The sequence below is a fragment of the Pristiophorus japonicus genome, chromosome 3 (genome assembly GCF_044704955.1).
Source record: "Pristiophorus japonicus isolate sPriJap1 chromosome 3, sPriJap1.hap1, whole genome shotgun sequence".
NCBI lineage: Eukaryota > Metazoa > Chordata > Chondrichthyes > Pristiophoridae > Pristiophorus > Pristiophorus japonicus.
Genome location: NC_091979.1, coordinates 195,116,213 through 195,131,819, shown reverse-complemented (window position 1 = coordinate 195,131,819; position 15,607 = coordinate 195,116,213). Strand labels below are relative to the sequence as shown.

The following is a 15,607-nucleotide window of genomic DNA, read 5'->3' as shown; positions in this document are numbered from 1 at the left end:
ACACGAAGGCAGAATATTATCTGAATGGTGGCAGATTAGGAAAAGGGGAGGTGCAACGAGACCTGGGTGTCATGGTTCATCAGTCATTCAAGGTTGGCATGCAGGTACAGCAGGCGGTGAAGAAGGCAAATGGTATGTTGGCCTTCATAGCTCGGGGTTTTGAGTATAGGAGCAGGGAGGTCTTACTGCAGTTGTACAGGGCCTTAGTGAGGCCTCACCTGGAATATTGTGTTCAGTTTTGGTCTACTAATCTGAGGAAGGACGTTCTTGCTATTGAGGGAGTGCAGCGAAGGTTCACCAGACTAATTCCAGGGATGGCTGGACTGTCATATGAGGAGAGACTGGATCAACTGGGCCTTTATACACTGGAGTTTAGAAGGATGAGAGGGGATCTGATAGAAACGTAAAAGATTCTGACGGGACTGGACAGGTTAGATGCAGAAAGAATGTTCCCGATGTTGGGGAAGTCCAGAACCAAGGGACATAGTTTTAGGATAAGGTGTAGGCCATTTAGGACTGAGATGAGGAGAAACTTCTTCACTCAGAGAGTTGTTAACCTGTGGAATTCCCTGCTGCAGAGAGTTGTTGATGCCAGTTCATTGGATATATTCAAGAGGGAGTTAGATATGGCCTTTACGGCTAAGGGGATCAAGGGAGAGAAAGCAGGAAAGGGGTACTGAGATGAATGATCAGCCATAATCTTATTGAATGGTGGTGTAGGCTCGAAGGGCCGAATGGCCTACTCCTGCACCTATTTTCTATGTTTCTATGCAGTTCCTCCACTTCGGCGGCAGAGTTTTGGATGACCTCAAGTTTAGAGGGTAGAACTAGGGAGGCCGGCAAGGAGTGCATTGGAAATGTCAAGCCTAGAGGTTATAAAGGTATGGATGAGGATTTTAGCAGCAGATAAATCGAGATAAGGACAGAGATGGGAGCTGTTACGAAGATGGAAATGGGTGGTCTTAGTGATAGAATGGATTTGAGGTAGTAAGCTCAGTTCGTGATCAAATATGATATCAAGATTGTGAACACTGTTAGTCAGCTTTAGACAGTTGCCAGGGAGAGAGATCGAATCAGTGGAAAGGGAATGGAGTTTGTGACGTGAACTGAAGACAATGCCTTTGGTCTCCCCGATATTTAATTGGAGGAAATTTCTACTTATCCAGTGCTGGATGTCGGACAAGCAATCTGATAGTACAGAGATGGTGGAGGGTTCGAGAGAGGTGGAGGAGAGATAGAGCTGAATATCATCAGTGTACATGTGAAAACTCATGTTGTGTTGCCAGATGATGTCACTGAGGGGCAGCATGTAAATGAGAAATAGGAGGGGGCGAAGGATAAATCCTTGGGGGAAACGAGAGATGACAATGTGGGATCAGGAACAGAAGTCATTGCAGGTGATTCTATGGTTATGGCTGGAAAGATAGGAATGACGGCAGAGAAGGCGTTGGAGCAGAATTGTGTGCTCAACCATGACACGTACAGAAGTACGAGAAGGGATAGATTACCTTTGACACAATCAGGATACAATTTGTGACATTGGTTAAGAGTAGTTTCAGTATTGTGGCAGGGATGGAAGCCTGATTGGAGGGATTCAACACGTTCGAGAACTTTGGAGAGGAAAGGGAGATTGGAGTGGGGAAAAAATTTGCAAAGACGGAAGGATAAAGGGTTGTTTTTTTGAGGAGAGGGGTGATGACGACATATTTTAAGAAAAGGGGGACAATATTAGAGGAGAGAGAACGGTTAACAATATCCGCTAACATGGGAGCCAGGAAGGAAAGTTGGGTTGTCAGCAATTTAGTCGGAATAGGATCGAGAGTGCAGGAGGTCGATGTCATTAACAAGATGAGCTTTGAAAGGGAAAGAGAGGATATAGAACAGAAATTTGAGAAATATGCAAATTTAGGGTTAGAACAGAGGGAAAGCGGAGAGGAAGGAAGGGAATTGAAAGTAGAAGCAGTTGAATAGATGTTGTCGATCTTTTTAGCAAAAGTCCATGACCTCCTCACATGCATTGTTGGAGGTGAGGGAGGAGGAGGTAGGGGAGGGTGATTTGAGAAGATGGTTAGTGGTGGAGAAGAGAAGCCTGGTATTATTTTGCCATCCTGGATGATCTTAGTACAACGGGCGGTTTTAGTGATGGAGAGCAGGACCTGATGGTGCTTTATATGAGCTAGCCAAATCTGGGGGTGGATGATTAGACCAGTTATCCACCAAAGACATTCAAGTCTATGTCTCTTGGACTTAAGGAAGCGGAGATGAGGATTATATCAGGGGAAATGACTAGGCTGAGGTAACGACTTAGTGGGACAAGGGCATCAAAGGTGGTAGAGAGGATGTGATTTAGTAAGTTAGTAGCTGCAGAGATGTCATGAATAGTAGGCCAAAGGCTCAGTAGTTGGGAATTAGAAAGTCCAGTGGTGAGGGACTTGAGGGAGAGTTTTTTCCAAGGGTGGATATGAAAAGTAGGTTTAGGAGAAAGAAGGGGAATACGGGTAGAGAGTGATATAAGGAAATAGTCGTAGATTGCCTTATCGGTGATGGTTATGGAGAGGATAGCAAGGCCCCGTGAGATGATAAGATCGAGGGTGTGGCTGTGTATATGGGTGGGGGAGTTGACATGAAGGGAGAGATTAAGGGAGGAAAGGAGGGGAGTGAAGAGAACGGAATTCTCTCTCTCTGTTTAACTGGTCACTTCTATCGCCTCTTTCAGGAATGAATGGATTTGATTACAGTGACTGTATTGAGCTTTCCAGAGCCAATCTTTCGAAGACCGTTAAATCTGCAGATGCTTCTCAGCACTGGACGTTACCAGGAAGTATTTGAAGAAATATTGCAGTGCTCTTTCACATGTCAAAGCACATCACATAAAATTAATTACTTTTTGAAGTACAGTGACAGTTATGTAGGCAAATACATCAGCTCTTATGCACACAGCAAGATCCCAGAAACAGGACAAATGATCAGCTAATCTTTTTCCCCTCCAGTCGTGATGATTGAGGGTGGAATATTGACCAGGACACTGGAAAATGCAATCCTTTTCAAATATCCAAATGGAATCCTCACCATCCCCCTGAATAGAGACTGTCGCATCTGAAAGGAAGCACCTTTGATAATGCAGCCTGCTCTCAGTTCTTCACTAGTGTCAGTGAGGTTACATCTTCAAGTGCTGGTATGGTGCTTGCACCCATGACCTCCTGACTCAACCAAGCATTCTAGCAAATGAACTAAGCTATCGTTGTTTGGTTTTAAACTGGAACCGGCTATTGTTTCCATGGCCAGCTTTTAACAAAAGACATTTCGGAAATCCTTTTGTGATAAACCAGCTCTATGTTCCCAAGGCTAGAAAATTTACAGGAAGGTGATAGAACTTCTAATTACATTAAATTCTAGCTTTGACACAACATAGCTTAGATATTGAGTCCGATTCCTTAGTTCATCCGTCTTCTTTTCCAGCTGATCCTGCAGATTCTATAAAACAGGCAAAATGTTACTTCAAGTCACTATATTTAGCACTATAAATTATCCTCCCCTTTTTAGCTCAGATGAATATGTGGCTTCAGGAGTAGTGCAGAAGGGAGGGATTCAAATTCTGGGATTTTGGAAGCGGTTCTGGGGGAGGTGGGACCAGTACAAATCGGACTGTCTGCACCTGGGCAGGACCGGAACTAATGTCCCAGGGGGAATGTTTGCTGTTGGGGAGGAGTTAAACAAATATGGCAGGGGGATGGGACCCTATGCAGGGAGACAGGGGGAAATAAAATGGAGGCAGAAGCAAAAGATAAAAAGGAGAATAGTAAAAGTGGAGGGCAGAGAAACCTAAGGCAAAAAACAAAAAGGGCCACATTATAGCAAAATTCTAAAGGGGCAAAGTGTGTTGAAAAGACAAGCCTGAAGGCTCTGTGCCTCAATGCGAGGAGTATTTGGAATAAGGTGGACGAATAACTGCGCAGATAACAGTTAACGGATATGATGTAATTGGCATCACGGAGACATGGCTCCAGGGTGACCAAGGCTGGGAACTCAACATCCAAGGGTATTCAACATTTAGGAAGGATAGACAGAAAGGAAAAGGAGGCAGGGTGGCGCTGCTGGTTAAAGAGGAAATTAATGCAATAGTAAGGAGGGACAATAGTTTGGATGATGTGGAATTGGTATGGATGGAGCTGCGGAACACCAAAGGGCAGAAAATGCTAATGGGAGTTATTTACAGACCACCAAACAATAGTAGTGAGGTTGGGGACAGCATCAAACAAGAAATAAGGGATGTGTGCAATAAAGGTACAGCAGTTATCATGGGCGACTTTAATCTACATATTGATTGGGCTAACCAAACTGGTAGCAATGCAGTGGAGGAGAATTTCCTGGAGTGTATTAGAGATGGTTTTCTAGACCAATATGTAGAGGAACCAACTAGAGAACTGGCCATCCTAGACTGGGTGATGTATAATGAGAAGGGATTAATTAGCAATCTTGTTGTGCGAGATCCCTTGGGGAACAGTGACCATAATATGGTAGAATTCTTTACTAAGATGGAGAGTGACACAGTTAATTCAGAAACTAGGGTCCTGAACATAAGGAAAGGTAACTTCGACGGTTTGAGACGTGAATTGGCTAGAATAGACTGGCAAATTATACTTAAAGGGTTGACGGTGGATAGGCAATGGCAAACATTTAAAGATCAGATGGATGAACTTCAACAATTGTACATCCCTGTCTGGAGTAAAAATAAAACGGGGAAGGTGGCTCAACCGTGGCTAACAAGGGAAATTAAGGATAGTGTTAAATCCAAGGAAGAGGCATATAAATTGGCCAGAAAAAGCAGCAGACCTGAGGACTGGGAGAAATTTAAAATTCAGCAGAGGAGACTAAGGGTTTAATTAAGAGGGGGAAAATAGAGTACGAGAGGAAACTTGCCGGGAACATAAAAACTGACTGCAAATGCTTCTATAGATATGTGAAGAGAAAAAGATTAGTGAAGACAAACGTAGATCCCTGGCAGTCGGATTCAGGTGAATTTATAATGGGGAACAAAGAAATGGCAGACCAATTGAACAAATACTTTGGTTCTGTCTTCACGAAGGAAGACACAAGTAACCTTCCGGAGGTACTAGGGGACAGTGGGTCTAGTGAGGAGGAAGGAACTGAAGGATATCCTTATTAGGCAGGAAATTGTGTTAGAGAAATTGATGGGATTGAAGGCCAATAAATCCCTGGGGCCTGATATTCTGCACCCCAGAGTACTTTAGGAAGTGGCCCTAGAAATAATGGATGCATTGGTGATCATTTTCCAACAGACCATCGACTCTGGATCAGTTCCTATGGACTGGAGGGTAGCTAATGTAACACCACTTTTTAAAAAAACAAGGGAGAGAGAAAATGGGTAATTAGAGACCGGTTAAGCATGACATCAGTAGTGGGGAAAATGTTGGAATCAATCATTAAGGATGAAATAGCTGTGCATTTGGAAAGCAGTGACAGGATCAGTCCAAGTCAGCATGGATTTGTGAAAGGGAAATCATGCTTGACGAATCTTCTGGAGTTTTTTTGAGGATGTAGCTAGCAGAGTGGACAAGGGAGAACCAGTGGATATGACTATTTGGATTTTCAAAAGGCTTTTGACAAGGTCTCACACAAGAGATTGATGTGCAAAATCAAAGCACATGGCATTGGGGGTAATGTACTGACGTGGATAGAGAACTGGTTGGCAGATAGGAGGCAGAGAGTTGGGATAAATGGGTCCTTTTCAGAATGGCAGGCAATGACTAATGGAGTGCCGCAGGGCTCAGTGCTGGGACCCCAACTATTTACAATATACATTCATGATTTAGATGAAGGAATTCAGTGTAATACCTCCAAGTTTGCAGATGACACTAAACTGGATGGAGGTGTGAGCTGTGAGGAAGATGCTAAGAGGCTGCAGGGTGAATTGGACAGGTTAAGTGAGTGGGCAAATGCATGGCAGATGCAATATAATGTGGATAAATGTGAGGTTGTCCACTTGGGGGCAAAAACATGAAGTCAGAATATTATCTGAATGCTGGCAGATTAGGAAAAGGGGAGGCGCAACGAGACCTGGGTGTCATGGTTCATCAGTCATTGAAAGTTGGCATGCAGGTACAGCAGGCGGTGAAGGCGGCAAATGGTATGTTGGTCTTCATAGCTAGGGGTTTTGAGTATAGGAGCAGGGAGGTCTTACTGCAGTTGTACTGGGCCTTGGTGAGACCTCATGTGGAATATTGTGTTCAGTTTTGGTCTCCTAATCTGAGGAACAACTTTCTTGCTATTGAAGGAGTGCAGCGAAGGTTCACCAGACTGATTCCAGGGATGGCTGGTCTGACATATGAGGAGAGACTGGATCAACTGGGCCTTCATACACTGGACTTTAGAAGGATGAGAGGGGACCTCATAGAAACGTATAAGATTCTGACGGGACTGGATAGGTTAGATGCGGGAATATTGGGGAAGTCCAGAACCAGGGGACACAATCTTAGGATAAGGGGTAGACCATTTAGGACTGATATGTGGAGAAACTTCTTCACTCAGAGAGTTGTTAACCTGCGGAATTCCCTGCCGCAGAGAGTTGTTGATGCCAGTTCTTTGGATATATTCAAGAGGGAGTTAGATATGGCCCTTACGGCTAAGGGGATCAAGGTGGTATGGAGAGAAAGCAGGAAAGGGGTACTAGAAACATAGAAACATAGAAAATAGGTGCAGGAGCAGGCCATTCAATGAGTTCATGGCTGAACATGAAACTTCAGTACCCCCTTCCTGCTTTCTCGCCATAACCCTTGATCCCCCGAGTAGTAAGGACTTCATCTAACTTCCTTTTGAATATATTTAGTGAATTGGCCTCAACTACTTTCTGTGGTAGAGAATTCCACAGGTTCACCACTCTCTGGGTGAAGAAGTTTCTCCTCATCTCGGTCCTAAATGGCTTACCCCTTATCCTCAGACTGTGACCCCTGGTTCTGGACTTCCCCAACATTGGGAACATTCTTCCTGCATTTAACCTGTCTAAACCCGTCAGAATTTTAAACTTTTCCATGAGGTCCCCTCTCATTCTTCTGAACTCCAGTGAATACAAGCCCAGTTGATCCAGTCTTTCTTGATAGGTCAGTCCCGCCATCCCGGGAATCAGTCTGGTGAATCTTCGCTGCACTCCCTCAATAGCAAGAATGTCCTTCCTCAAGTTAGGAGACCAAAACTGTACACAATACTCCAGGTGTGGCCTCACCAAGGCCCTGTGCAACTGTAGCAACACCTCCCTGCCTCTGTATTCAAATCCCCTCGCTATGAAGGCCAACATGCCATTTGCTTTCTTAACCGCCTGCTGTACCTGCATGCTAACCTTCAATGACTGATGTACCATGACACCCAGGTCTCGTTGCACCTCCCCTTTTCCTAATCTGTCACCATTCAGATAATAGTCTGTCTCTCTGTTTTTACCACCAAAGTGGATAACCTCAAATTTATCCACATTATACTTCATCTGCCATGCATTTGCCCACTCACCTAACCTATCCAAGTCACTCTGCAGCCTAATAGCATCCTCCTCGCAGCTCACACTGCCACCCAACTTAGTGTCATCCGCAAATTTGGAGATACTGCATTTAATCCCCTCGTCTAAATCATTAATGTACAATGTAAACAGCTGGGGCCCCAGTACAGAACCTTGCGGCACCCCACTAGTCACTGCCTGCCATTCTGAAAAGTACCCGTTTACTCCTACTCTTTGCTTCCTGTCTGACAACCAGTTCTCAATCCACGTCAGCACACTACCCCCAATCCCATGTGCTTTAACTTTGCACATTAATCTCTTGTGTGGGACCTTGTCGAAAGCCTTCTGAAAGTCCAAATATACCACATCAACTGGTTCTCCTTTGTCCACTTTACTGGAAACATCCTCAAAAAATTCCAGAAGATTTGTCAAGCATGATTTCCCTTTCACAAATCCATGCTGACTTGGACCTATCATGTCACCATTTTCCAGATGCACTGCTATGACATCCTTAATAATTGATTCCATCATTTTACCCACTACTGAGGTCAGGCTGACCGGTCTATAATTCCCTGTTTTCTCTCTCCCTCCTTTTTTAAAAAGTGGGGTTACATTGGCTACCCTCCACTCGATAGGAACTGATCCAGAGTCAATGGAATGTTGGAAAATGACTGTCAATGCATCCGCTATTTCCAAGGCCACCTCCTTAAGTACTCTGGGATGCAGTCCATCAGGCCCTGGGGATTTATCGGCCTTCAATCCCATCAATTTCCCCAACACAATTTCCCGACTAATAAAGATTTCCCTCAGTTCCCCCTCCTTACTAGACCCTCTGACCCCTTTTATATCCGGAAGGATGTTTGTATCCTCCTTAGTGAATACCGAACCAAAGTACTTGTTCAATTGGTCCGCCATTTCTTTGTTCCCCGTTATGACTTCCCCTGATTCTGACTGCAGGGGACCTACGTTTGTCTTTACTAACCTTTTTCTCTTTACATACCTATAGAAACTTTTGCAATCCGCCTTAATGTTCCCTGCAAGCTTCTTCTCGTACTCCATTTTCCCTGCCCTAATCAAACCCTTTGTCCTCCTCTGCTGAGTTCTAAATTTCTCCCAGTCCCCAGGTTCGCTGCTATTTCTGGCCAATTTGTATGCCACTTCCTTGGCTTTAATACTATCCCTGATTTCCCTAGATAGCCACGGTTGAACCACCTTCCCTTTTTTATTTTTACGCCAGACAGGAATGTACAATTGTTGTAATTCATCCATGCGGTCTCTAAATGTCTGCCATTGCCCATCCACAGTCAACCCCTTAAGTATCATTCGCCAATCTATCCTAGCCAATTCACGCCTCATACCTTCAAAGTTACCCTTCTTTAAGTTCTGGACCATGGTCTCTGAATTTACTGTTTCATTCTGCATCCTAATGCAGAATTCCACCATATTATGGTCACTCTTCCCCAAGGGGCCTCGCACAATGAGATGAATGATCAGCCATAATCTTATTGAATGGTGGTGCAGGCTCGAAGGGCCGAATGGCCTACTCCTGCACCTATTTTCTATGTTTCTATGTTAATTCCTCCTCTGCCACATGCTGCTTTCTGTCTGAGAATTTGAAGGCAAACTGGTTCCAGCCCCTTGAGAATACTGCTCTTGAGACAGTCACTTGATTGTGCACAATAGCAGCTTAGGGGCAGAAACCACTGGAGTGCTGCTCGTGTAATGCATCTTTTTAAATAAATTGATTCTTGGGATGTGGGTGTTGCTGGCAAGGCCAGTATTTATTGCTCATTTCTAACTGCTCTTGAGAAGGTGGCGGTGAGTCGCCACCTTGAACCGCTGCAGTCCATGAGATGAAGGTACTCCCACAGTGCTGTTAGGGAGAGAGTTGCAGGATTTTGACCTTGTGGGAATTTGCATGTTGCTAACGTTGACTGGACTTATTTCTTGATTGATTGGCTTCTCAAAAGTTTATAGAAGAAAAATGTAGGATGCTGTGATTAGCAGTTAGCATAAAAATGTACTAACAGCTGTAGAGAATTTGGATTCCTCACAATGAGAGCCGTTGGGATTTCTGCACTTGTATAGTACTTCTATTGAAGTACAATGCTTAGGTAGGATGAGATGCTTGAGAATGGAATAGTTATTATTAATAGCTGGGGAGGGGAGGAGATAGAATGGCAACTGTGTTGTGTATCTGTAAAGCATGCACTGCCATGTTCCGCCACCAGGGAGCGTATCTCCTGAATTCCCAAGGGATCCCAGCATCCCTTGGGAGCACTGTATATAAGCCAGCCCCTAAGGCCTGTTCCTCACCATGGAGTGTCTTAATAAAGACTGAGGTCACTGTTACTTTAACTTCTCTGTGTGCAGTCTCAGCTGTGTTAGGAACACAGTAACTGGCGATGAGTATACGAATCCAACGCAAAGATGCAGCAAACTGTGGGCATCCTGGAGAAGTTCTCGGAGGGTGAGGACTGCGAAGCCTATGTCGAACGGCTAGACCAGTACTTTGTGGCCAACGAGCTGGACGGAGAAGGAAGTGCTGCAAAAAGAAGAGCGGTCCTCCTCATGGTCTGTGGGGCACCCACCGACAGCCTCATGAAGAATCTTCTGGCTCCGGTGAAACCCACAGATAAGTCATATGAGGAGCTCTGTACACTGGTTCGGGAGTATCTTAACCCGAGGGAGAGCGTGCTGATGGCGAGGTATCAGTTCTACACGTGCCAGCGATCTGAAGGTCAGGAAGTGGCGAGCTACATCGCCGAGCTAAGGCGACTTGTAGGATAATGTGAATTTGATAGCTAGCTGGAGCAGATGGTCAGAGACTTTTTTATACTGGGCATTGGCCACGAGACCATCCTACGAAAACCTTTGACTGCAGAGACACCGACCCTCAGTAAGGCCACTGCGATAACACAGGCGTTTATGTCCACCAGTGATAACACCAAACAAATCTCTCAGCACACAAGTGCCAGCAATGTTCATAAATTAACTGGAACTGTGTTTGCGAGCAGAAATGTACAGGGCAGAAACCACGAGTCTGCAACTGCCAGCCGGCCTCAGGTGACCCAGATGACTGAGTCCTCAACAAAGGATGAATGCAAGACAATTCACACCCTGTTGGCGTTGTGGAGGCTTCCATTCAGCCTATTCATGCTGCTTCAAAGGGTATGTTTGCAAGAGCTGTGGAACAATGGGGTACCTCTAATGAGCTTGCAGACGAGCTGCAAGCTCTGCAAAACCTGCTAACCACCACATGGCAGAGGAAGATCGGTCCATGTTTGATCAAAGCAATTTCGAGTCTCAGAGAAAGGAGGCAGATGCTGAAGTACACGGGGTGCACACATTTTCGACGAAATGTCCACCTATAATGCTAAATATAAAATTGAATAGCTTACCCGTAGCCATGGAACTGGACACTGGCGCTAGCCAATCCATCATGAGTAAAAAGATGTTTGAGAGACTGTGGTGCAACAAGGTACTCAGCCCAGCCCTGAGCCCTATCCACACAAAACTGAGAACGTACACCAAAGAGCTTATCACTGTCCTGGTCAAGGTCACCTACGAGGGCACGGTACACAAACTGCCACTCTGGATTATCCCGGGCTATGGCCCCACACTGCTTGGAATGAGCTGGCTGGGCAAAATCCGCTGGAACTAGGATGACATCTGAGCGCTATCACATGTCGATGAGGCCTCATGTACCCAGGTTCTTAACAAATTTCCTTCCCTTTTTGAGCCAGGCATTGGAAACTTTTCCGGTGCAAAGGTGCGGATCCACTTGGTCCCAGAGGACATTCACCACAAGGTGCGAGCCATACCTCACATGATGAGGGAGAGAGTTGAAATCGAGCTGGACAGGCTGCAATGCGAGGGCATCATCTCCTTCCCCAGTGGAATTCAGCAAGTGGGCCATCCCAATTGTTCCAGTACTCAAACGTGATGGCACGGTCAGGATTTGCGGCGATTATAATGTAACTATTAATCGTTTCTCGCTACAGGACCAATACCCGCTACCGAAGGCAGATGACCTATTTGCGATGCTGGCAGGAGGCAAGACGTTCACCAAGCTCGACCTGACTTCGGCGTACATGACGCAGGAGCTGGAGGAGTCTTCGAAGGGCCTCACCTGCATCAACACGCACAAGGGACTGTTCATCTACAACAGATGCCTGTTTGGAATTCGGTCGGCTGCAGCGATCTTCCAGAGAAACATGGAGAGCCTGCTCATTTCGGTACCATGCACGGTGGTTTTTCAGGACGTCATATTGGTCAAGGGTCGGGACACCGTCGGGCACCTACAAAACCTGGAGGAGGTCCTCCAGCGACTGTATCGCATAGGGCTACGGCTGAAGAGGTCAAAATGCATCTTCATGGCAACAAAAGTGGAGTTTTTGGGGAGAAAGATCGCGGCGGATGGCATTCGGCCCACAAACGCCAAGACAGAGGCTATCTGGAATGCACGCGCCCAGGCCACAGAACGTCACAGAGCTGCGGTCATTCCTGGGACTCCTCAACTATTTTGGTAACTTCTTACCGGGGTTAAGCACCCTCTTAGAGCCCCTACATGTGTTATGGGGAAAAAAACCAAATAATTGCTTTTGAGAAAGCCAGAAACATTTTATGCTCCAACAAGCTGCTTGTATTGTATAACCCGTGTAAAAGACTTGTGCTAGCATGTGATGCGTCGTCGTATGGAGTTGGGTGTATAGTACAACAAGCTAATGTTGCGGGGAAGTTGCAACCTGTCACCTATGTCTCCAGGAGCTTGTCTAAGGCCGAGAGGGCCTACAGCATGATTGAGAAAGAGGCATTAGCGTGTGTGTTCGGGGTAAAGAAAATGCATCAGTCCCTGTTTGGCCTCAAAGTTGAGCTAAAAACCGATCACAAGCCCCTCATATCCCCTTGTTTTCAGAAAACAGGGATAAATACTAATGCCTCAGCCCGCATACAAAGGTGTGCACTCGCGCTATCAGGCCAGGCCAGGCACCGAGAACTGTGCGGATGCTCTCAGTCGCCTACCACGGGGGTGGAAATGGCACAGCCTGCAAACTTGTTGATGGTCATGGAAGCGTTTGAATATGATAAGTCACCTGTCACGGCCCTCCAGATTAGGACTTGGACAAGCCAAGATCCTCTGCTGTCCCTAATAAAAAACTGTGTACTGCATGGGAGCTGGGCCAGCATCCCCGTTGAAATGCAAGAGCTAATCAAACCATTCCAGCGGCGAAAGGACGAGCTGTCCATTCAGGAAGACTGCCTGTTGTGGGGTAACCACATAGTGCTACCCAAAAAGGGCAGGGAGACTTTCATCTCGGATCTCCACAGCACACACCCAGGTATAGTAATGATGAAAGCGATAGCCAGATCCCATGTGTGGTGGCCCGGTATCGACTCTGACTTAGAGTCCTGTATACGGCAATGCAGCGTATGTGCTCAGTTGAGCAACGCGCCCAGAGAGGCACCACTAAGTTTGTGGTCCTGGCCCTCCAGACCATGGTCGAGGATCCATGTCGACTATGCGGGCCCGTTTCTCGGTAAAATGTTCCTGGTGGTGGTGGATCGTTTTTCAAAATGGATTGAATGTGAAATAATGTCGGGAAGCACCGCCACCACCACCATTGAAAGCCTGAGGGCCACATTTGCCACCCACAGCCTGCCTGACATACTGGTCAGTGACAACGGGCCATGTTTCACCAGTGCCGAATTTAAAGAATTCATGACCCGCAATGGGATCAAACATGTCACCTCGGCCCCGTTTAAACCAGCCTCCAATGGACAGGCAGAGAGGGCAGTACAAACAATCAAGCAGAGCCTTAAAGGGGTCACAGAAGGCTCACTCCAAATCCGCCTGTCTCGAGTACTGCTCAGCAGACCCCACTCGCTCACAGGGCTGCCCCCGGCTGAGCTCATGAAAAGGACACTTAAAACCAGACTCTCGCTGGTTCACCCCAACCTGCATGATCAGGAAGAGAGCAGGGGGCAGCAACAAAATGTAAACGATGGTCGCGCCACTGTGTCACAGGAAATTGATCTGAATGACCCTGTGTATGTGCTAAACTATGGACATGGTCCCAACTGGATCGCAGGCACGGTGATAGCTAAAGAAGGGAGTAGGGTGTTTGTAGTCAAACTAGACAATGGACAAATTTGCAGAAAGCACCTGGACCAAACGAGGCTGAGGTTCACAGACTGCCCTGAACAACCCACAGCAGACACCACCTTTTTCGAGCCCACAACACACACCCAAAGGATCAACGACACCACGCCGGACCAGGAAATCGAACCCATCACGCCCAACAAGGCCAGGCTCACCTAGCAGCCCTGCAGGGCCAACAACACGCCAGCCCAGCGAGGGCACAGCCAACACACCAGAACAGACATTTGTACTGAGGCGGTCCACCAGGGAAAGAAAGGCTCCTGACCGCCTCACCTTGTAAATAGTTTTCACTTTGACTTTGGGGTGGGGGTGGGGGGGGGAGGAGTGATGTTGTGTATCTGTAAAGCATGCACTCCCATGTTCCGCCACCAGGGAGCGCATCCCCTGAAGTCCCAAGGGATCCCAGCATCCCTTGGGAGCACTATATATAAGCCGATCCCTGAGGCCTGTTCCTCACTCTGGAATGTCTTATTAAAGACTGAGGTCACTGTTACTTTAACCTCCCTGTGTGCAGTCTCATCTGTGTTCGGAACACAATAAACTGTTTTTTAACCTCATATCCCCAATTATTTTACAGGTTGTAATATAAAACGTTCAGTACAATGGGACTGAAAGAGTCCTTTTATAACATTGTTTATTCACTACACCTACATCATTCGTTAGAATAGCAGTCTGAAGACAGCAAACCAGTGTACTTATCGACACAGTTGCTGTTACTTTGTAAGTTCTAACATTAATTGTTATGACTTCAACTGACTGTCACTCACTTGACCAGCATTATATCTCCCTCTCATGGCACAATTAAATAGTAAAACAAAATTATTTTACTTTTGTTTGCTGGATACTTTGAAAGATAATCTGAAAAGGACTCGCGAAACTTGACTGAGAAAAGGCCGTTTAGTCAATCAAGTCACAGAAAATTTACAAGCTATCCTATTAAAGACTCTGTCCCACTTAACCAAATACTTAGATCAAAGTTTTGCAACATTTCAACCCACTCCACTAACCCAGCACAGTTGAGCAAACTCCACAAAGTATTCATCTGTGTTCATATTTACATGAACTCAACAGCACAGAGAATATAATGTCCCATGGAACACTTGATGATCTCTGTCTATATCTATCCCTATAACCTTTAATACCATTCTCAACAAGATAGGCAACCAGATTTTTGGGGTAGGTCCCAATTGGCATAGTATTGACTGCTTTTGTTGGGAACCAGTTTTATATATAATGCCAGAAAGAAAGATAGACTAACCTTTAGGCCTATCTCAGACTTGCATTAGTTATGTCCTCTAGTTCAGCTTGCAGCCACACCTATCCCACTTAGCAATTTAAAGAGCTGCTTCATGCTCCTTCTCGATCAGTTTCAATCAAGATTCATTAAACAGCATGCCAAAGCAGAGAAATATCCTGAAATTCATTACCATCTTGCATGAAAATCAGTAACTGTAACCAAGACTCCAGCAGTGCTGGCAACAGACAGTCAGAGTGTTCATGTCAATAGTTTACAAGAGTTTAGTGATGGGCCTTTTATCACTGCAGTCCTTATGCTGATGGTGCTTCCATAAGAGTGTTGGGTAGGGAAGACCAGGATTTTAACCCAGTGACAATGAAGGAACATGTCCAAGCTAGGATGGTGTGAGGCGTGAATTGGCTAGAATAGACTGGCAAATGATACTTAAAGGGTTGACAGTGGATAGTCAATGGCAAACATTTATAGATCACATGGATGAATTTCAACAGTTGTACATCCCTGTCTGGAGTAAAAATAAAACAGGGAAGGTGGCTCAACCGTGGCTAACAAGGGAAATTAAGGATAGTGTTAGATCCAAGGAAGAGGCATATAAATTGGCCAGAAAAAGCAGCAAACCTGAGGACTGGGAGAAATTTAGAATTCAGCAGAGGAGGACTAAGGGTTTAATTAGGAGGGGAAAAAT

At 45.8% G+C, this 15,607-nt stretch overlaps 1 protein-coding gene across 1 annotated transcript in view; it reads right to left on the bottom strand.

Annotated features, from left to right (window-relative positions):
• The window catches only part of LOC139255081 (flagellum-associated coiled-coil domain-containing protein 1-like), a 147,287-nt gene that overhangs the window by 24,026 nt on the left and 107,654 nt on the right, over positions 1-15,607 (bottom strand). Inside the window, exon 13 of the mRNA XM_070873870.1 lies at positions 3,385-3,474. Coding sequence (XP_070729971.1) covers positions 3,385-3,474 — 90 coding nt within the window. The remainder of the gene's footprint in view (positions 1-3,384; positions 3,475-15,607) is intronic.